This window comes from Ischnura elegans, chromosome 3 (assembly GCF_921293095.1).
Source record: "Ischnura elegans chromosome 3, ioIscEleg1.1, whole genome shotgun sequence".
In the NCBI taxonomy this organism is placed as follows: domain Eukaryota; kingdom Metazoa; phylum Arthropoda; class Insecta; order Odonata; family Coenagrionidae; genus Ischnura; species Ischnura elegans.
The window spans coordinates 26,426,121-26,449,235 of NC_060248.1; the positions used below are offsets into that span (position 1 = coordinate 26,426,121).

At 37.1% G+C, this 23,115-nt stretch overlaps 1 protein-coding gene across 1 annotated transcript in view; it reads left to right on the top strand.

Moving 5' to 3' along the window:
- Positions 1-1,000: 1,000 nt before the first annotated feature.
- Positions 1,001-23,115, top strand: part of LOC124155567 (eukaryotic translation initiation factor 2-alpha kinase-like) — a 29,226-nt gene continuing 7,111 nt past the window's right edge. The window contains exons 1-13 of the mRNA XM_046529510.1: positions 1,001-1,501; positions 1,606-1,732; positions 7,315-7,465; positions 7,591-7,777; positions 8,945-9,128; positions 11,595-11,753; positions 13,920-14,034; positions 16,951-17,076; positions 17,172-17,352; positions 20,066-20,177; positions 20,906-21,189; positions 21,297-21,440; positions 22,203-22,962. Of these exons, the coding sequence (XP_046385466.1) occupies positions 1,350-1,501; positions 1,606-1,732; positions 7,315-7,465; positions 7,591-7,777; positions 8,945-9,128; positions 11,595-11,753; positions 13,920-14,034; positions 16,951-17,076; positions 17,172-17,352; positions 20,066-20,177; positions 20,906-21,189; positions 21,297-21,440; positions 22,203-22,962 (2,682 nt within the window). The 5' untranslated portion in view covers positions 1,001-1,349. The remainder of the gene's footprint in view (positions 1,502-1,605; positions 1,733-7,314; positions 7,466-7,590; positions 7,778-8,944; positions 9,129-11,594; positions 11,754-13,919; positions 14,035-16,950; positions 17,077-17,171; positions 17,353-20,065; positions 20,178-20,905; positions 21,190-21,296; positions 21,441-22,202; positions 22,963-23,115) is intronic.

Consider the following 23,115-nt stretch of genomic DNA (forward strand, 5'->3'; position numbering starts at 1 on the left):
TCTCCGAAAGGATGTAGCTTTCACCCAGCTCTTTTTTATCAAGGTTATTAGATGCCTGTCATTAGCTTTGAAACTATTAATATCTTGTTCATATTTATTCATTATATATGCAACCATTATACTACATTATTTATTACAGTACATATTCATTAACTCTCGCCTCTTAGTGTGTCATTACTTTTTTACTGAGCAAATTCTTCAGACTTTTATCTGGCTGTTATACTTTTTATTCCGTCCTCATTTCTTCAGTGAATTTATCATTTCAATAAAGAATGTCTTTATTGAACGAATTTATGTCTTTTTACAACACTTCTACTTTTAAACATGTTTAATTTATCAATACATTTGTTATTTTATCACTTTCATATGATTCTGGCTGGTATTATTTTAATTAAGTATAGTTGTATCATTTATAGGAAGTACTTTGGTATATTTAAAATGTTATGCGAATATTCTTCTTGTTATATGAAATATATAACAATCAAATAAAAAATTATCGTTACTTGATTAACTATTAAAATTCTCATGAAATATTTCCTGTGATAAAAAGAGTCACCGTTTCTAATGCGATACGTGCATCGTAAGATAGAAAATTTACAGTACTAGCGCAGAGTTTTGAAAGGCTATCAAGTAGGGGTATTCTTCGTGAATTTCTATCATTAGGGAAACCTCTAAACTTGTGCAATATCATATACATTCGGATTGCCTTACAATACAATCATGGAAGACTTCCATACCATCTTCTAAACTAAAACCAAAATTTTGCCATTACTTTTCGAATTTGGAAGTGAATGACACATAAAAATCATGTTTCACATACCTTTCTTCGGTTCTCTAGGTATTTTTGCCGAAGAATGATGTTAATTCAGCGATTATACTTTATACTCAAGTCTTCATTTCTGAATTGGCGCGTAAAACATGTCATCCCAATACACGTCATAACAGCCAACCAACGCTCCAATCATTTTCATCGCTACTCAACTGTTTCAAGAGGAAGTCGCAAAGTCTGCGATATCCTTATTTAATTAGTATATTCCATATATTTCTCGTTATTTATCGCACATTTCAACGAATTGAATGCCTGTTTTGTATTATCGGCAATAAGATAATTGGATTTTGCTCCATGTCAACCTCTCGCAACCGTTAAATTGTGGTTCTACTCAACATCCGTTTCAGTCACCTGTTTCGCTCCTGTTGGAGCTTGTTTGTGTTCGCGAAATGCATATATGAGTTGATTACTTTGGTACGGCTAATGCCGTTGGCATTCTCTGGTAGATGATCAGCAGTGATGATAAATCAATGGAAGTGCTTCTCCGTGTTTTCACCCTCAAGTTATTGTTTACTCTGTGATGGGTCGTTACTTTATCAAGATCATTATGGTGTTGTGCTACCTTTCTGCACTAGAAGTTTATACATTGCACCAGGATGAATCGGTGAGAAATTTTGAAGAGCTCCCGTATTGCGATCCTTCCATCAGTGGTTGGAAGCATAAAGATCCGAAGTAAGTCATGTTTTTCACACGAATAGCTTGACTATATGGCTAGTTAATATTGTACGTTTCCATCTCTTAAAACCGTTTGAACTGTTTGATTTGTCTTCAATTAGGTTAGTTCTTGTGAGCACACTGGATGGTAAATTATCTGCAATTAATGTGGAGGGGGGAGGAGAGGTTTCATGGAGCGTCGACACTGGGCCTGGTTCCATGTTGTCATCGAGCATTCACCAGTTAGAGGTAATCCCTGTTTTTTATACTTGGCATTCTTGTGAAAAATACTGTACTTTCTATGCATTTATCAATGTATTGTCACTTCCTGGCTATATTAGTGGAAGGCTAAATGATGTTTTGTTGTTTTTCATGCTCTAACCTTGAGCTGTTCACCTTTCACATCACGTATCCATTTCAAAACCGCTCGTTTTTTATTCAAAACTTGCAGAACTTACATCAATCAGTGATATATTTTCTGTTTCAATTTCCCTGGTTAAGCCATGTTATTCCTAGCAGAAAAGCTTCTTCCTCTCTTAATAGTTACAGTATCCCAAGATAATGGCCAAGCTGCTGAGCGGTAATTATTGCTGCTTTAGCGCAAAGCATTTAATTATTTTTTCCTTGTATATCGAGCAATTCATCAACTCCCAGAATCTGGGGTGCCCCTATGCTTGCTTAATTTTATTATGAGTATTCTCTAAAACTCCCTTGTATGTTTGCATTGCAAATCCCATGAGAGTTCCCAATGGTTTGAAATGGTTCGAAAAAATGCACTTAGTTGCATAACCAACATGTCTGTTTGCTTTGGCATTAAGACTGACTTTTACTTACTTTCTATTATGTTTCTAATAAGTACCCAACTACAATTGTAACTATTGCAGGAACCCCAAAAGAAAACCAAAAAGGGGTCACCTAAAAGTCGTACCACCCAAAGAATTTTTTGGGGATTTGAATTCCCCAACCCTTCTGCAGGTTGTGCTATAAAACACCCTTGTGATTCTTTTGAAAGTCTCTTATGTGAATAATTGCTATTCACTGCAGCAAATTAATGTGAAGCCAATGTATTCCATCTGCTCAATCATTGACTCGCCTGAAATCGATTCTTTTACCTTCTTGCACCCCTTCACTGTCCCAAGGGCTCCCTCTCCCTTCCAATCATACCCATCCCTAGTTCTTAGTCATAAAATATGAGAAACTTATAAAAAACCTATCACCTGTGTAGTAAAATATCAGTTTCAGTAAAAACCTAATCAAGGTTTTATTCAGCAAGAATAACACAGTTTAAGTAAACAACTTAAGTGTTGCCACGACAAATACAATTATTAAAATTAAGATCAACAACATAGTATGTTTATACCACATTCACCCCCACTAAAAATCGATTAGTATCTGATGTAGTCATTTAGATAAGCTGGTAGCCTTCGCTGCCGTCCACGTGGAGAACCTTTCTGTGGAGATGGACTCTTGGGTTGTTCAGAGACACTCTTACTCGAATTAGGTATGCCCTTATCTTGCCCTGTCTCTTCATCGCATGAGGAGTTTTGTGATGTCAGTTCTCCGGAGTCAATAGATGGGCTCAAGGGAGGTCCGTCAAGCTTGACTGGGAAGTCCCCTCTTGGAGCCAAATGTCTAATGGAAACACTTGATTCTTGCCCATTGGGAAGCTTTACATATGCATAGTCTGGATTTGCCTCTATTAATTCGACTTCCTGAACAATCGGGTCATACTTGCTGTGCCGCAAATGGTTTTTCATTAAAACTTGACCTGGTTTAGTTAACCATGTAGGCAAGGAGCGACCATTGAAAGATCTTCTGGGATGAGTGAACATACGTTCATGTGGGGTAGCATTTGTTGAGGTGCACAACAGTGATCTAATAGAGTGAAGTGCTGACTGAAGCACTTCTTCCCATTGTTCTGTCTTTAACCCTTTTGACTTTAAGGTCAAAAGTACAGTCTTCCATATTATTCCATTGTATCTTTCGACCTGACCATTTCCTTGGGGGCTGTAGGCAGTAGTTCTACTTGTAGCAACGCCTAAGGAGGTGAGAAATGATTTCAGTTCATGTGACATGAACGAAGCTCCTCTGTCGGAATGTATATAAGCTGGTGTACCAAAGAGCGAAAACACCATAGTCAATACTCTCACAACAGTAGATGCCGAAATATCTGTACAAGGAAATGCAAAAGGGAACCTTGAATATTCATCAACAATAGTCAGTAGAAAACGGTTCTTGGATGAGCTAGGTAAGGGTCCTTTGAAGTCTAAGCTTAATCTCTCAAATGGAGAAGTTGCCTTTATAAGCTGCCCTTCATTTCTACAGAATCGAGGTTTTAATTCATTGCAGCAGGTGCAAGAATTAATCACTCCTTTAATTTCTTCTAGTGTGTAGGGCAGGTTTTTAGCTCTAACCCAGTGGTGCATTCTTGTTACACCCGGATGACATAAAGCATCATGTAGTTCTTTGAGGTTCATTCTTCCCTCTAAGTAGGTACTTGCTGTAATCCTCGACATTGTGTCTGCAGTTGTGTTTTGGTTGCCTGGTCGGTAAATGATATCGAATTTGTAATTAGCTAATTCAAGTCGCCATCTCATAATTTTCTCATTCTTTATTTTACTTGAGTGATACTGATCAAACATGAAGGCAACAGACCTCTGGTCAGTGATGACCTCAAAATGTCTTCCGATAAGGTAGTGTCTCCAGTTCCTCAGTGATTCCACAATAGCATAAGCTTCCTTCTCAACAGAGGAATGTCTTTGCTCAGCTGCATTAAGTGTCCTAGAGAAAAAGGCAATGGGACGTTCGGCTTGACTCAGGGTGGCCCCAATGGCAAACTCTGAAGCGTCAGTTTCTACTCGAAAAGGTGTATTTTCTTCTATTGCAGAGAGTGATGCCTCTGCTACATCTTTCTTGAGTGAATTGAATGTTGTCACAGCTTCTTCAGACAGCGGGAATGGTCCTTTTACCAGAAAAGGGCGAATCTTCTCTGAAAATTTGGGAATCCATCGGCAATAGTGAGCAAACATACCTAAGGTTCTCTGAAGGGCTGGCATGTCATTTGGGACAGGTAGGTTCATCAAAGGTGCAAGCCTATCCGGATCAGGCTTTATAACTCTATCTTCGATCAGATATCCTAATATTTTCACAGATTTAGTTGAATATTTACATTTATCTTGGTTTAATGTCAGATTATACTTTTCTACTGCACCTAAAAATCTTTCCAAATTTTGGTCATGTTCCTGTTGGTCATGGCCGCAAACTGTTACATCATCTAGATAAGGAAAAGTACCTTTGAGCTTTTCTTCCTTGATAATTCTGTCAATGTTTCTCTGGAAAGCTGGGACACCGTTAATTACCCCGAAAGGAATTCTGCGGAACTGGTAAAGTTTTCCAGCAGCTTCAAAAGCAGTATATGGCTTATCTGATTCTAGAATAGGTACTTGGTGATAGGCACTCTTGAGGTCAATGGTGCTGAATATCTTGTATTGTGATACATTCCGTACCAACTCCTCTATTCTTGGGAGAGGGTAGGCATCAAGCATTGTAAATTTATTAATAGTTTGTGAGTAGTCAACTACCATCCTAGGTTTATGATTTTCTCCCTTAACTACAAAAACTTGAGCACGCCATGGTGAGTTACTAGGTTCTATTACACCTTCTTTGAGCAATTTTTCCACTTCAGCAGCGATGAATATTTTGTCGGATTCTGTGTGACGTCTTGACTTAGTTATGACGGGTTTGCAGTCTGGTGTGAGATTGGCAAATAGCGATGCTGCTGGAACTCGAGCAGTAGCTAGTGAACAGATTTTAAGAGGTGTTTGTTCTCCATGGAATTCTATTTCTACAGATGAGTGACTCTTCAGAAGATCGTGCCCAATCAGGAAGTCAGCACACAGATTTTTCATGATTAACACCTTAATATTTGCATATGTATAGGTCTGAATCTTCAAGGTCAGCGTACCACATCCAGTAACATCAGAACTCAAAGAAGAATTAGCCATGGTTATCTTACCGGAGTAAGGCTTAACGACTATTCCGCATCTCTCCACAAAACGTTCATTCAAGAAACTAAGAGAACTTCCAGTATCGATAAGTGCATTTAGTTCCACTCCATTGATCAATACCTTAGTCATGGATTTTTGAAGGCATAGAGGTGCTGTTACTGCAGAAGCCAAAAACGACGTAGAAGCTGTTGAATTTGTAGATGAATGTTTAAATCTTGATTTACATACTTTTTGGTAATGTCCTTTTTTTCCGCAACCTCTGCAGATAATATCCTTTGCTGGGCAAGAGTCCCTTGGGTGCCGTTTGTTACCACAAAAGAAACATTTTTCAGATCGTACCAAGGCAGCTGATGTTGTTGTAGTATCTTCAGGGCTATCTTCTCTATGGTCAGCAGCAGCAACAGGAGTTGAATCTGCTGTATTCAGATAAGACGCTGAATGTAGCTCAGCCAGCTCAAGTGACCTAGCCTGGTCATGGGCCTTCTCTAATGTGACGTTGGTGTTTTCCAGTAATCTTTCTCGAATACGAGAGCTCTTGAGGCCTCGTATGAAAGAATCCCTTATGTACTCATCTTTATATTTATCAGCTGTTACTGCTTGAAATTCACAATCTTTGCTCATTTGTTTTAATACCTGGAGATATTCATCGACTGATTCACCCGTCTGCTGAGTTCTAGATGCTAGGCAGTGTCTTGCAAATATTTCATTTCGTTTTGTGATATATAATGAATCTAGTATTTTGATGGCATCTGAGTAGTTTTCTGAGTCACTAATATACCGAAAGACGTTAGCAGATACATAATTGCAGAGTAATTGCAGTTTACCATCTTCTGAAACCTTGTTCACTTGGCCCAGGAAATTAGCAAATGTTCTTTTCCAGTGTTTCCACTTCGATTCAGCACCCACATGTGAAGGGTCAGTATCAAATCTTTCTGGCTTTAAAAGCTGTTCCATCTTACTAAAGAATTCTTGCTGAATAAATTGTAGTAAAATATCAGTTTCAGTAAAAACCTAATCAAGGTTTTACTCAGCAAGAATAACACAGTTTAAGTAAACAACTTAAGTGTTGCCACGACAAATACAATTATTAAAATTAAGATCAACAACATAGTATGTTTATACCACAACCTGCACCTGAGTATTTGCACTCAGAGGTTCAAAACGTTCACTCCTCAAATATGTAAACGAACTTTTTCTGTGTGTTACTCGACAGTAAATTCATTTGAAGATAGCTTTCTTGATGCTGAAAACATTAACTTAGAACTTATGCCACATAAATTTTGAAAAATATAATGGTAGCCTTTGGGCATTGGTGTAGCTAGGGACCCTCTCCCCCCAAATATAAAAGCACACTTACTTTGCATCACAAAAGAAAACCAAATATTGAAAAATCATAAATTTACAAAATATATCTTCGAAAAATGAATTTTTTTCCATTAAGAAAAGTGTTAAAATTAGTTTAAAACCCTCTACTTAGTACTGTTTTTCAAAAATTTCCCCCCCTGGTTTTGGACCTCCCTCCCATCCCCCAAACAAAATTTCTGGCTATGCTACTGTCTGTTGGTAATGAGTGTTAGCTATTTGTTGCCTTTTGTATTGTATATTCTTCTTAATTAAGTATTTGACTTGATTAAAATGCGATACCTGTAGCATTTGTTGCTCATATTTATGTTTACACCTACCCTTTCAATTGTTTTCCTTTTTTAACATGTACATAGTGAAATTTTTCATTAATGCAGTGGCTAGTTTTTTATTACTGTGAATAATTCTAATTTTTTAAACTTGATCATTTTGGTTTTATTATTATTCTTCTATTTTCTCTAGCTCACAAATAATGGCCATTGGGCACGAATGATACCATCCTTAACTGGTGGTCTGTATAATTTCAACGGAGACAGTGTCGAAGCAATACCAGTGAATGCTGATGATCTTCTACAGAGTGACTTCCGTTATTCTGATGGATCAGTCATTTCAGGTATTTTCTTTTGTTTATGGTCTCATTTTTATCGTCCCCCAAGTACCAACCAAGGAGATAAATGGACCATGATTTTTGATCATGATTTGTAATTTTCATTTTTACCATTGAATATTTTTTTTTAGGTGGGAAAGAAAGTCGAACATATGGTATTGTTGCCCATTCTGGAAAGGTTATCTATGAATGTTCTATGGAAGGTTGCGTAAATTTGACAGATGGGATGAACTTGAAAGATGATGAAAATAACATCCTCGTGCTTCGAAGACAGACTCAAACTGTGCGTGCAGTTGAACCAAGTACTGGGGTTGAAAGGTAAGTCTTGATATTGCTGTTGCATTAGGGTGGTCCATAAAAGTGATGGTGATCAAATTTTTCATGCTGTCCCCTAATTTGATGACGAATGGCTAGAAAACAATTTTTTGCAAAATTTCATATCAGTACAGCCACTTGAAGCAGTGCCCATAAATTTTTGTTTTGGCATGAATGCCCTTTGAATCCTTTAGAGAAGGCAACACAGGCCAGAAGAATTTTATTTTCCTTTTCAAGAATACTCGAGGTGTGACTTGGAACTTGGTGTCATGCATACAAAGTTAACTACTGTGCACACTTTCATTATTTAATATTACTTTAAAGTAAAAATCTTCAATCATTCAATTAAATTTTTATACTTTTTTATGTTTCCAATTTTTAGAAAATAAATCTCCAATTCTATTCCTGATCAAAATTGTTCGGCAAAAGTGCATGAGCTATATTCTTTTCTTTAGCACTGCATTACTTGAGAAAGGATTCCCTCTTCTTCATTTCTCTCTCTTTGTGAATGTTTTGTTCTGTCAAGTGGTGTCTTTAATGCTGGTGCTGTAAATTTCATGAAAGTCTTCCGTGAGCTTCGCAGTATGCTCAGCCTTATGGTTTACCAGCGGTATCTATGATATATCCCCTCAATTCTTAAGGATCATTATTTCCACTTTCTTTAAGCACCTGCATTTTTGTCTCAATCCCTCCTTAATGCCAAAATGTTGTAAGGTTTTTGCTCATATGGCACTTATATTCAGTAAGGGCTTTTTTGCAACCATTCATATAATGTACGAGATTTTTCATTACGTGCATTTTCAATAGTAATTACATTAATATTTTCTGGAAAATGGAAGTTCGTTCAGAAAAATAGGCACACATACTACAACATTTGGGGATTCCGTACTAACGTTGTTGTCACACACAACTGCACATGAGAATCAATTTAACTACTAGATCAGGGACTGGGGCATGAAATGAATCCATTGTGCTGAAATAAATTATTTTTTCCTTAACATGGTAGAAGTGAGAAATAGCCCTTGAATTGTTTCTTTTTAGGGCATCATCCTCTACAGAATATGAGATCCATTGTCTAAATCTGTTGTAGTAATCTTAAAGTTGTTGAAGAACATTTTTAGTCATATATTGGTTAAGTATTCTGTACGAATTCTTTTATATTTTTAATAGGTGGAATTTCAGTGTGTCCCAACATGATGTTAAATTTTTGAAAGATCATAGCCCTGAGTGCCATGGGGATAAAGGATCATCAAAGGAGAAGTCAGAAGATTTTGAGCTCAAAGTAGTAATTCCAGATGGTGTGGTCTGTGCTGTTTCTAAAGAAATTCCAGACAAAATTATTTGGAAGCACAAGGTTTGTTCTCTCTTTTGATATTATGTACTGTTTTAATGGCCTTGTTAGTGAATTTCATCTGAAATAATTTGTTAAAATATAGTTAATTATTTGTATGCAGTCCTAATTGCTTATACCAGAGTCTTATCTCCTTCGGTAGATATTTGATTAAGATGTAAGATTTCACTTTTTCCCGGCGTATGATGGCGGTGAATTCTTCTCGGGTTTCCATCCGGGTGAGCTCCATCTCCATCGCTGTCGACGTTTCGATAGAAAAGGATTCTATCGAAACGTCGACAGCGATGGAGATGGAGCTCACCCGGATGGAAACCCGAGAAGAATTCACCGCCATTTGATTAAGATGTTAGATCATGATGCTATTGATTTTTGTGCCAATTTAGGTTGAAGTTTTCAAGTATTGAAATAAATACTCGTAATTGTCCCAAGTTCAATTTTGCATAGGATATGTTCATGGCTGTGTATGTGGTCCAGAAAAGTTGTAAACATAAATATGTAACCATACAATAATTCATTTTTAAAGCTTAACATAAAAATTAGAGCCTATATTGTGAGTGCATCATGTAGTATTACTCAAACTGGATGTTAATTATGGCAGAATCTTGAAAACAGCAGAATTTGAAAAATTACTTTATCCTTTATGAATGATAGGTAATTATATTTATTCTGATTTTCCTGTTGTGATTTATTTCTGAGTGACAGTTTTTCTTAAGTTAGAGCTAGCTTTGCAATGTCCGGTATGAACTGTAGAGACTTTCTCTATCATAAATCTGCTTTTGCATTTTTCTAAGACCTAAGTTTACATTATGCATAATCAGGGCTCTCACTCAACCGTGAAAACCTTAAAACCATGATTAAGCCGTGAATTTCGTCTACCAAGAAAAAAACCTGGAAAAAGCCATGAATTTTGTCATGAAACCTGCCTTAAAAATCTCTCGTACAGTGGAGCCTCGTTAAAGCGAGTACGGGCTATAGTGACACCCCCGTTATTACGAGAGATAGCCGATGCACCGTCAATTGACCCTATAATAAGCGTGTTAAAAAAATTCGTTTTTACGAGACCCTTTCGGTGTTGGCTCTCGCCATAGCGAGGGTTTCACCGCCGGAAGACTTTCATCAAGACTCCTTAACCTCTGTAATTGCTAGCGATCTGTTAGAAATGAAGTGAATGGAGTGCTCAGTCTCAAATTTATGTGGTAAACTGTCGTTCGATAAATATAATGATTGACGAAACAATGCTTTGCATGATTTTTATTCAGTGCGGCGTTATAGTCGTTATTTGAGTAAGGAAATTTAGTGATGCAAAAAAACATCGCCTTTCGTCTGGATTTATGCTTACGTTTATCGGATAGATGTTTATCTGTCGCCGCACCACTCCTGTTCCTGTATATCTGTTCGCAACAGGTATATTGGCTATTATTTGCTCCACCTCCGGTAAAGCGACAATTCGCTATAGCGAGTGTTTATTAGTGCACCGAGGGGTGTCGTTATATCGAGGTTGCACTGTACTTGATTGAAGAAGTGCGATTGACAGATCAAAAGAAAAATCGATATGTCGATCATATTTCAAGGTGCAGACTCTGTCCACACATTTATCTGCGGAAGTGCAAGCGCAATTATTGCTCCGTGTGCCGTTGTGACACATTTACCTTAATACTACCAAAGCCAAGATGACCGGTAACCAATGTGTTCATAACCTGGGCGAAAATTCAGACACCTCTTAACTTTCCTGCCACCCTGCTCCCTCCATCTTCCCACTCACAACCTATAGCCGGCCCTGAATTTTGCTAACAATAGGTGACGTCATATTAGATACTTTCATTCCTGCATTTGCATTCACAGCATCTATCGTGTTTATTAAATTTTTAGTTTACATGTGGCCGGTGATTGTTACATGATCAATATTTCTGCCTAAAATAGTTTATCAACAGACCGTGAATTAGGCATCATTTAGACCATGAAAACCTGGAAAACCCGTGAATTTTATAGTTTAGAGTGGGACCCCTGATAATTCTTAATTTTTCTAAGCCACTGTCAGAGTGAAAAACCCTTATTTCAAAATGCCAAATCCCGGCTAAGTCAAATATTTTTTCATGGCGAACTTTATCCGTTGGTGTATTTATATTATGGTCCGGTAAAAATTTCAGATGCACAGCAAATGTGTAAATTGTGGTTGAATGCATGGGGTGTTGCTGCATTCAAGTGAGGATGTGGGTGCTTTGTTGTCGTCCTGGCTGGGCAGAAAGGGGTAGCGACTTTATTATGTTTCTCAGTGCACTTTGATGTATTTTTCCTTGAAACATCTAAATAAAGCTGCTTTGCCTTTGATTTTAAGTCAACAAAGTTTCAAAATTCAGACTGTAAATCAGGGAAAAATTAGGAAAATGGGAGATTGGTATGACCCTTGTGTGTTGATATTTTGCTGCCTTTTTTAAAAATTGTTAAAATCCCTCTTTATTTCTGATACAGTTTACTGCTCCTGTTGTTCATGCATGGCAGTTGGACGATGGGCACATGAATGCTGTGGATTTGTTTAGTACGTCAGCCATGACTCCTTATCACCATGGTGAATCCATGCCCCCACTCACAGAGCATCCACTGTTTTACCTGGGAATGCATAACAAACAGGTGTGTGCCACATCTCAATACTATATTTTTATTTTTCACTTAATTGTTGAGAACCTTATCAATATGTGTATATATTGAGTAAAGGTACTGTAGTCATTAGTTAAATATATTTGAATCACTATAGTAACTTTCAAGTTGAAAAGGTTGAAGGGATCAAAATTTCCTTAATTTTTAAATCTTTAAGGGAAGATTACCTTTGTGTGTTATGTGTTGCTTGCATTAGATGCTTGGGATACATTTGATTCTTCTCTCTTTGAGAAGGTTTAAGGCATCAAAATTTCCTTAATTTTTAAATCTTCGTAAAATAAAGATTACCTTTTTGTGTCATGTGTTGCTTGCAGTAGTCACTTAGGATACATTTGATTCTCTCTGAAATGTGGTCCCAATCTTTTTTATGGCCATTATTTGAGTAAAATTAGAAAAAAATGTAACATACACAGTGGTGATGTTCTTTATGCAGTGATAATTACATATTACATTGATGGTCAAAATTCTTATACTTATAATGAAGCTGATTCCAGTACAGTGGAACCCCAATCTATCATTCCCGCATTGATCATTTTCCCGCATTCATCGTTGGGGTTGGGGTAGAGCGAGCTACCTTAGGAAAACAAGAAGTGGTATGAAGCCAAGGATCAGGTGGACATGCCACTGACGATTAACGCAACATTGTTCACGCTTTACACATTGCCTCAATTATATGAAAATGTATTTAATAGTAAGGAACATTTCAAATAATAGACTATTTTTGGCCTTGTGATGCATCTCACCACCAATCACTGCACCGGCGAAAGCAGTTGTTTTGGGATAACATGCACTGCTCTGCACATGCATTGCTCTTGTGGATACATGTACTTGAAATGGCATTTGATGGATAAGAATTTATTACATCAGACAGAAATCCATAATAGCAGTGTGAACGCCAAGTGTAGTGCAAACATTTTTTAACGAGATGGTGTGTTCCTTGAGGATATTTGAAAAAGATATTAATCGATTCAACAATATGACCTAAGTGTTTCAATAAAGTACTAGTATTCCTGTAATTAGCTAAAATCTTGTTTGAATCCTCGAATGAACATCATAATTATTCGCCAAAATCCTGTGTTTCCTGGGATGTAGGCAACCTAGCCAAACATTCTTCGTTTTTTTTTTTCCGTCCATCCCTCTGGAAAACGATAGATCAAGGTTTCACTGTACTGCGCAGGTAAAACTCTGGCATAAAATTACCGAAATATTGGATCACCAATTATGACCCCCTCTACCTATGCCCCTAGCCCTTTGTCCACTATACCTTTTTACCACCTCCGCTTCTCTATGTTATCACTCCGACCAACAGTGATGATTTTTAACTCTGCTAGACTGCATAAAAATTTATTATGAGCCTGAAACTTCTGCTTCAGGACTGAGCCTCGTGCCTTGTCACTCACCTTGAAAATCCCTGACTTTAGACCTAGTGGGATGTATCACTCCCATTCAACCCATCTAATTTTGGTGTTAAAATTTTTGCTTAAAATTTAGGCTCTCATCTTGAAGTGCAGTTCTTTTATGAACCACCACCAACTTAAGTTTTGAATGAGTGTTGTTGATGAGTTATTTCATTCAACCGGACTCGTCTGGAATTTCATGTTGCTAAAATCTTGCAGATCCCTCATTAAGACTCTCCACCCACTAGCCATTCAGTTGAATTATGCTAATGCTATTGAATCGTTTTTTTGCACATATTGTCGGGGTATATGCTTCAATTTACAGCGGCTTGTGAAATATTGAAACATTGTGCACCTGTATTCGGGATTATTATTGCTGTCAATACCATGAAAATGGGTGACCTTATCAACTCTCAAGTTAAATCATTGTAAATTGTTCTGAAGAGATTTGCCTTATAATGTGGTGTTGAAAAAAGTGGCCAGGACTTCTTGGCCTCATTCCATCCATATTTTATTTGTAAATTATTGATTTTATATGTAAATTTCCAATAATCTGTTACAACATGATTCTCACTATACACCATTCTCACCATAATTGGCATCTCCTTGGACTTGATTTAATGCATACAAGTTGCAGGTTGCAAAAGCAAGAAAAACACTTTGTGATTAAATTTATCGATGATGTTAATATTTTTATTTTTTATGAAAACAAATTTTTATTTGCCAATTTTTGTTCTTCCAGCTCTATATTCAGGAAAGTGCTGAATTGCAATCTCTTTTAAAGCACCAGAGTGTTAAAGCAATTGAAAGCACAAAAAATTTCTTGAGGATCCCATGGAAACCATTTCCAGCTTCAAGTAAGTTTTTTTTTTATAATAAACCGTTATTGTACTTTTCCGCACGATTTAATTAATACGACCGGTAAATTAAATTTAATTTAAATCCTGTGGAAAAGTACAATAACATTTTATTATTAAGAATGGATTTTCACAAAGTAAAGCCAGAAACAATCAAGTTTATTCAATTAAGTTATTTGTCAATGTCTGTAAGGTTAGTATTTAATATAATTGCACGTAGAAATCGGTAATAAAACTTATTTTAGGACTTCTTCACCTCAAGAATAGGCTCAATAGATTCTAATGTGGCAGTCTGCCCCTTAAACTGAACATATACACCCATGTCTCGTATAGCGCAAGGGATGCGTTCCTTGGGGTCTTTGCGCTATACGAATTTGCGTTATACGAGAGCGTTTTAACATAGGGAAGATAGGGATGCGTTCCTGGTAGCATAGATCTTGGGTATTGAATTTCTTCTAAAACATCTATATTCCCATAAAAAGCCTTATAAAACGTTATTTCTATAAATATTTATAGTTTAAAACATCTTTAAAGATAGTATTCACGCATTCAAAGACTTTTATTCACGTTAAAAAAAATTCTTACGTGCTTTCGAAATTCCATCCTGTCGTGCGGGTGGGCTAACATCTGCTATCTCAGGGGATCGTAATGCGTTGCCGGCAGTTGACGATTTTTCAAACTAGTCTAAAAACAACTATTGTGTCATCCAGGCCCTTTTGTCGCTCATCGAAATGACAGGAAAATGCTACTTTAAATGCCATTTCATAGCCAGCGGAGTTTATGAATGATAAATCATTTTAATTTGAAGTCCTCCGAGTCATTAGCAGCTACGTTAAACAGTCTTTAAATGCCTTGAAACCTGACCCAGGTTTTCCTTCCCTGAAAATGAATGAACGAGAATGCATTCTTTTCCAAAAGAATATCGTCTCGTCAACAATAAAAACTAGTTGAGGGGGAAAGGAGCCACTTTCAATAACAGCTTGGAGTTCATTAGAAAATGTTGTGGTGGCTGCGCTATCAACACTTGCAGATTCACCTGATATCGCCGCACTGAAAATACCTGCTTGCCGTTTAAATTCTGGAACCAACCGGAGCTTTCACTAAATGTCTCGGAGCGATTACCACTCTCGTCTTTTTGTACTGATTCACCATGAACTTTCCGTATGTGTAGACCGCTTGGTTGAAGTTAGTGCGGCTGAGGTCACTGATATTTTAGCTTCGTCTTTATTCAGAATAAGGCATCGTGAGTTTAAACTTCTGCGCAATATCGCTTTGACGCTCTCCATTTTCAAAGCAATTGACCTCTCTCAAGTCCTCTTCTAGGTTTATGGTTTTTCTTGATAAATTCTTTTTTCTACCCGAATTCCTATTTTTTGCCATATTCTCTTGGTTTTTACTCTGTATGGCTCTATCTAAATCACCTCCTTCTGCTGAACTGTATTCCTGAGACGCAGAAGGCCTAAGACTGCGGGGAGGGAACGAAGCCATTGTGTTTGAGACTCTATAGCGGACCCTTTTATGTGTCGATGCTATTCATGCGCAACTCGGCCACCGCTCCATTTCTCCCCCGTGAATACCGATGACCTTGAAGGCTTTAGCGTAGACACTCTACCTGGAAGTCAATCGCCCGGTAACCTACGACGGCAAAAATACGTCTCAAACCGTATTGCTGAAAAAAAAAACTCATTTCCACTAGCCCCACGCTTAATTAACGATCTAAATTATTTATTATCATTCTGTTAAGGAGACGAGATAAATTACTTCGGTAGGCCGGCTATCTGGACCCAATGACGAGTAATACTTTTGGCAATTGCACAGCAATGAATTTCGATTAATATATGAACAAAAAAGAAGATTTGAGGCAAGAAATAATATTAATATGCGTAAATTGATAGAAATTTCGTGTGTACTTAGCGCAAGTTCACGTTTTATCACGAGAACGTTTAAGATATGTGATTAGGCTACACTGCGTTGCAATGTTTCCCCGAGAATTTGCGCTATATTGAAATTGCGCTAATCGAAATTGCGCTATACGAGACATGGGTGTATTGCGAAGCTAGTGCCTTTCTTGGAAATTAAAATATTAACAAACATCATCATTGGGGGAAATGCATTCCAATTGATAGACATCCTTTAAAGTAAGTAGCTTACATTTCTTCATCTATATCACAGTGTACCTGATTGACTGCATCAGTTAAGTGTACCCATGCGGATGGCAAGAATGGACCCTGATGATTCTTTAGCTTTCTCCAAAACAATGATAAATTTCAATCAAGGATCTACAGCTAAATGATAACTGCAAGGCAGATGGTAACCCCTGTATGAAAAAATTCTGGGTGTGTCACTGCCATCAAGCACAAGTGATAGGTGGTCAACAGCTTGAATAGGGAGTCATTGAAGACAAAAATGTTTCTGTAAACACCCTTGAACATGTGATTTATAGTTCTTATAAGAAGTCAGATGACACTCACAGAAATTTTTCCTATAGGGGTTGCCATCTCCCTCGCAGTTATCATTTAGCTGTAGATCCTTGATTGAAATTGATTATTATTTTGGAGAAAGCTAAAGTATCTTCAGGATCCATTCTCCTTCCCATTCTCCCCACCCACATGGGTGCACTTAAAACTAATGCAGTCAATCAGATACACTGTGATATAGTTGAAGAAATGTAAGCTTCTTACTTTAAATCATGTCTATCAATTGGGATGCATTTCCCCCAATGATGATGTTTGTTAATATTTTAATTTCCATGAAAGGTACTACAGTGTTATTGATAGCTTCAGAATATATGTTCAGTTTAAGTGGCAGATTGCCACATAAGAATCTATTGAGCTTATTCTTGGGGTGGAGAAGTGCCTTATTGTTATATTCACCTTTGAAATCTTGATTGTGAATGTTGTTTCTCTACCGTGGCAGAAAATGCTGTGGAAATAATTGGGCCGAAAAACTCTAAAGATGACACTGCCCTGCAGCCAATTGAGTCATCGCCTGCTTATTCTACCACTGCATTGTCAGTACTGTACGCCTCTGAGTACATCAATGGTATGTATTCATTTTCAATGGATATTTTGTCTTTTTGATACTCACATCTTCTAATGGATTACTTCTATAACATGTTATGTTTCTTTTAATTTCAGGTAATGGATTTTTTCTGTACACTAATGTTGAGAAGAAAGCACAGGATCACAATTTGTGTCCAGATGATGGTGAAGATACCAACCACTCAATCCATTCATCCTCCAATATTTCCGATATATTCAATTATGACCCTGAAGATGAAATGCCAGTACAAATTATTGGATCCTTGTGGTTTTGGTGGTAATTGATTCCTATTAAGTTTAAGTTTGTATTAGGTGCATGCTTCTGTTTTTCTGGTGGGATCATAGTCAATAATCAGTTGTACCTACTAAAGAATGCTCAATGAGGTGCATTTAAGTGTGAAAATGGGTACTTGAAAATGTAGATGAAGTAATTGCGGCAAAAAATTCACTTTAAAAAATAAGGTTTGTACACCCATGCCTTGTATAGTGCAAGGGATGCGCTCCTTGGGGTCTTTGTGCTATATGAATTTGCAATACGAGAGCGTTTTAACATTGGGAAGAAGGGATGCATTCCTGGTAGCATAGGTGTTGGGTATCTAATTTCCTCCAAACCAGATATATTCCCATAAATAGCCTTAGAATACGTTATTTATATAAATTTTATAGTTGAAAATATCTTTAAAGATAGTAGGCACGCATTCAAAGACTTTTATTCGTGTTAAAAAAAATACATACATGCTTTTGAAATTCCCTCCTGTCGTGCAAGTGGGCTAACATCTGCTATCTCAGGGGTTCGTAATGCATTGCCGGCAGTTGACGATTTTTCAAACCAGTCTAAAAACAATTATTGTGTCACCCAGGCCCTTTTGTCGCTCATTGAAATGACAGGCAAATGCTTCTTTGAATGTCATTTCATAGCTAGCGGAGTTTATGAATGATAAATCATTTTAATTTGAAGTCCTCCGAGGCATTAGCAGCTCTGTGAAACAGTCTTTAAATGCCTTGAAACCTGACCCAGGTTTTCCTTCCCTGAAAATGAATGAACGAGAATGCATTCTTTTCCAAAAGAATATCGTCTCGTCAACACTAGATCTAGTTGAGGGGGAAAGGAGCCACTTTCAATAACAGCTTGGAGTTCATCAGAAAATGTTGTGGTGGCTGCGCTATCAACACTTGCAGATTCACCTGATATCACCGCACTGAAAATACCTGCTTGCCGTTTAAATTCTGGAACCAACCGGAGCTTTCACAAAATGTATCGGAGCAATCACCACCCCTGTCCTTTTGTACAGATTCACGATGAACTTTCCATATTTGTTGACCGCTTGGTGAAAGTTGGTGCGGCTGAGGTCACTGATGCTTTAACACGTTCACTGCGGCGTGCGACACTGTGTCGCATCCATTTTCAAAGCAATTGACCTCTTTCAATTTCTCTTCTAGGTTTATGGTATTTCTTGATAACCTCTTGATTTTTCTACCCGCATTCCTATTTTTTGCTATTTTTGTCTTGGTTTTTACTCTGTATGACTCTATCGAAATCACCTTCTACTGCTGAACTGTATTCCTGAGATGCAGAGGGCCTACGACTGCTGGGAGGGAATGAAGCCATTGTGTTTGAGACACTATAGCGGACCCTTTTATGTGTTGATGCTATTCATACGCAACTTGGCCACCCCTCCATTTCTCCCTCGTGAATACCAATGACCTTGAAGGATTTAGCCTAGACCCTCTACCTGGAAGTCAATCGCCCAATAACCTATGACGGCAAAAATTACATCTCAAACCGTATTGCTTAAAAAAACTCATTTCCACTAGCTCCATGCATAATTAATGATCTAATTTAACTATTGTCAGTCTGTTAAGGAGACGAGATAAATTACTTCGGCAGGCTGGCTATCTGGACCCAATGACGAGTAATACCTTTGGTCATTCCACAGCAATGGATTTTGATTAATATATAAACAAAAGAGAAGATTTGAGGCAAGCAATACTGGTAATATGTATGCGTAAAATTATAGCATTTTCATGTGTACTTAGCGCAAGTTCACGTTTTATCATGAGAGTGTTAAAGTTTTTTGATTAGGCTACACTGTGTTGCGATGTTTACCAGAGGAACGAATTTGCGCTATATCGAAATTGCACTATACGAGGCATGGGTGTTATCTTAAACGAGACTTTCCAGGGAGAAATAAACTTCTACTTTCCACCCTGAGTGTTCAAGTTATTGTGCAAGTACATAAGAATTTGAATGATATGGTCAAAAAGCATTGGGCCAGGTCATAGAGCTTCATTATTTTTCTCATTTACCTTAATAATAGGGAAGTAAACCACAGAATTACTGTTGACATTCAAGCATAGTATGATGTGTTTCACATCATCACGCACACAGTAATCGTCCTTTTCCAATGGCACTCTGAAATATAAGTTTTGGACATCGTAAATTTTGGAATACGAGTGCTCTGACACCGCCAGTGTTATTATTTCATCTGAGTCTTTCCTTACTGAAAATAAAAAGATACATATTGGTTTATCTACCCAATTTTTTAAATGGATATGTTAACTTTAGTTTTTTCTTCTGATTTTCGTGGAGGTTGGTCCATGACCATTAATTATTTATTAAAATTACTTTAAGGAGTAATTGCCTTACCAAAACCTGGGCCAATATTATACATTATTTTTTAAACATTAGAAGTCACTGCTTCCGTTTTTATGTATAAGTATCAGCAGGAGAAAAAGCAAATTCACAGTACCTGGATGATGATATGCTAATCAATCATAGCTGAAGTGTATTTATTGTTGTATTGGTGCCTTTCATTTCAATATGGCCAGCTTGGATAGTTTTATCTATGGTGTGGAAGTCATGTGAAAGGCAAATCATTATTCATGTATATGTATCTCAAAAACTGGCAACTCTTGTGTAATTTTTCATTTTTCATGTCCATTTTTTATCGTAATGATTATGATTAATCCTTATAATTTAACTATTTCAGGAAAGAGGTTTTGGCTATTAGTCTGGCAACAGCAATATTTGTTAATTTGTTTATCACTCAAAGATTTGTGAGAATCTTGAAATTCCGAAGGGCACAGCATCTAGGTCACCAAGTAAGTAATTATGTTATTCCAGCTAATCGAATCCTCTTTATTATACTTGATCACACAGTTTTCAGTTTCCTTGTTTGCCTGGCCTCATTTCTGTTCTGTCTTTTTTATCCACATTTTATAATAATGTTTTGAATCTCAAATTTATTTTTGAATCATTGAATCTATGGATTCAGTAGGATTTGAGAAAACTGCAGAAATCAGCCCTATCTCTATAGATTGAGATATCAAAACATAATTGGGTAGAACCTCTTATTGGCACATCCACATCCCCTACCCCAGAAATCAAATCAAACACATGAAAACACCCGAGTCTTATGCCAAAGTTATTATTATTAGCCATTGCCAACCCACATATCTTTTCCTTAAGCTGCTATTTCTCATCAATGACACGTGGCTGACAGTAATGATTATACAAAAACATCGCATTTGTATAGCAAGCAATCAACATTTTAAATTGAAAGCTTCCATTGTATTACATTGAGTCATGGTCATGCTCACCATTAAAATATTTTGTTTCAATCCTCGAGTACGCCAGTTGATATTTGAATCCACGCCTTGTCACTGTTCGTCCTGTAATTATCTCCTTATACTTGAAGAAAATTTTCAGCCAGGTTTACCCTTTAGAATATAGGCTGTATAGAATTTTTTTTCATTATAAAATATTGGCTATAATTCTTCTACCTCTTTTTGATATTGGAGAAGGAAATCTTAATTAATATTTTACTCAGTTTCAGCCTCTGCCTGATCATTGTTGGCCTGTTGATAAAATATTGTGCCTGGGTACCACCAAGGATTCAGGCATTGATCTGAATCAGTCTAAGAAGGATTCCAGCAACAGTACATCTATTGAAGTGAAAGGGATGTTCAGACCACCAGAATTCATTTCTAGGTATCTAACTGACTTTGAACCTATGCATAGGCTAGGAAAAGGGGGATTTGGTGTTGTTTTTGAAGCCCGGAACAAAATTGATGATTGTAGCTATGCAATTAAAAGAATCCCTTTGCCAAACAGGTGAGAAACCATTGCCCTATCAGCTATTTTATGGAAGTTTACATATTTTTGTATCATGTAGTTCTGTCTATTTTTTTTATTTTCATTCATCTGAAAAATATTTGCAGGCAAAATTCCAGGGATAGAGTGATGAGGGAGGTGAAAGCATTGGCTAAACTTGATCATCAGAATATTGTCAGGTATTTCAATGCATGGTTGGAATGTCCCCCTCCTGGATGGCAAGAAGAGCAAGACAAGGCATGGAATGACAGGTGAGATACATTTTACTTGAAAGTAATGGTGTGAGGCGTGACTTGGTGAAATTGCATCATTTTGAACAAAAAACTTTTAATTTTACGTGTGATTTTACTAACGACAATTTTCGTCGCTGTGCGACATCGTCAGATTCAAATACAGGGAGAGTAGGGCCATACTTTCCCTGTATTTGCACCTGACGATGTCACACAGCAACGAAACTGGTGGTTAGTAAAATCACATGTGAAATTTACAGTTGTTTATTTAAAATTTTACTTGAAGCTTGAAAGGTATCAATGCTTGAGCTCTATGGGGTCCCCTTTAAACAAGGATTTAAAAAAATGCATTATCCAATTCATCAATGTTACTAAGTTCTAACAACACTAATCTCAAAAATAGCAGATTTTCAAGAGAGCAAAAAAACAATTAATATTTGTTACTTGCGAACTGAAATTAAAAACCAAAAGTTCATAAAATTGAAAAAGAAGCATTCATTTGCAAACAAAGAGTTGGTTTTTGCTTGTATTTTATTTTTTTAATGTTATTACGCTTTGTTTAAGATGACTGTCTCAAACAGGCCGAATTTGAGATACGTGTTGTTAGAACTTAGCCATCGATATGTATTCTCAAGGAATTCATCCTTTTCTGTTTTTCAGTTACATTTCATGTCAACTTTTATTCCTTTTTTTTCAATAAATCTTTTTTTCAATCATGGAGTAAAAAATATTAAATTAAATAGTTTTTCTCCTAATGAGGCCATTTGTTAATTTCTTTCCCAGTGATATCCAGTCAGATTCACACTTCAGCTTGACTCCCAAGGATGCCACTTCCATTGATCTAAGTGAAAATAGCAATGCTCATTTGAAAATTCTGAACCAAATGAAACCTCCCTCCGTATCACCTCTCACAAACTCTCTTGAATCAGCTTCAGATGCCTCCATTTGGCTCAACATGTCTAATGGTGCCAGTACTGATACTGCTACCAAATCAATTAGCTTGGTCGATGATTCTGATGAAGGTAATTGTGAAATTGAATGTGAAGAAAGTGATTCCTTCATCGTTTTTGCCAATGGATCCAAGGGAGATGCCTGCTCTAGTAATCAAGCAAACGGTGAGATTTCAAAGTCATTAGCATTCGGGAATACCAAAGAACCCCTTTTCACTTCAAACTGTCTTCCTGAATCTAATTTGAAACAAGTGATTGTCGTGAAAAAGTCCAAGGATATGTGTGAAGCAGGACCCAAAAGTATTACTGTTGATGAACACCCCAAAAGCAGAAAGCGGAGGAAGAAAAATGTTGAAGCCAGGGAATTAGTGCCGAAGAAGGATCTCCGACAAGAGGATTCCTTTGCTTCAAGTTCATCAAGGGTTTACCTTTACATACAAATGCAGCTTTGCCGCAAGGAAAGCCTTAGGGAATGGCTTCGTGATGACACATCTCACCTCTCTGATAGAAAGCAGTGCCTCCTTATTTTTGACCAAATAGTGCAAGCTGTGGAGTATGTACATCTTCGTGGGCTCATCCATAGGGATCTAAAGGTGAGGTTCAGCAATCTTTTTCTCTTTAATATTAACGTATTGGTTATTTCGTGGCCTGGTTGGTAGAGGACATGGCTACTGATCAAAGGACTGCATGACCAAATCACGGTGAATCCTATGAACACAATTTCAAACAAAACTCTTCTGAGTGGA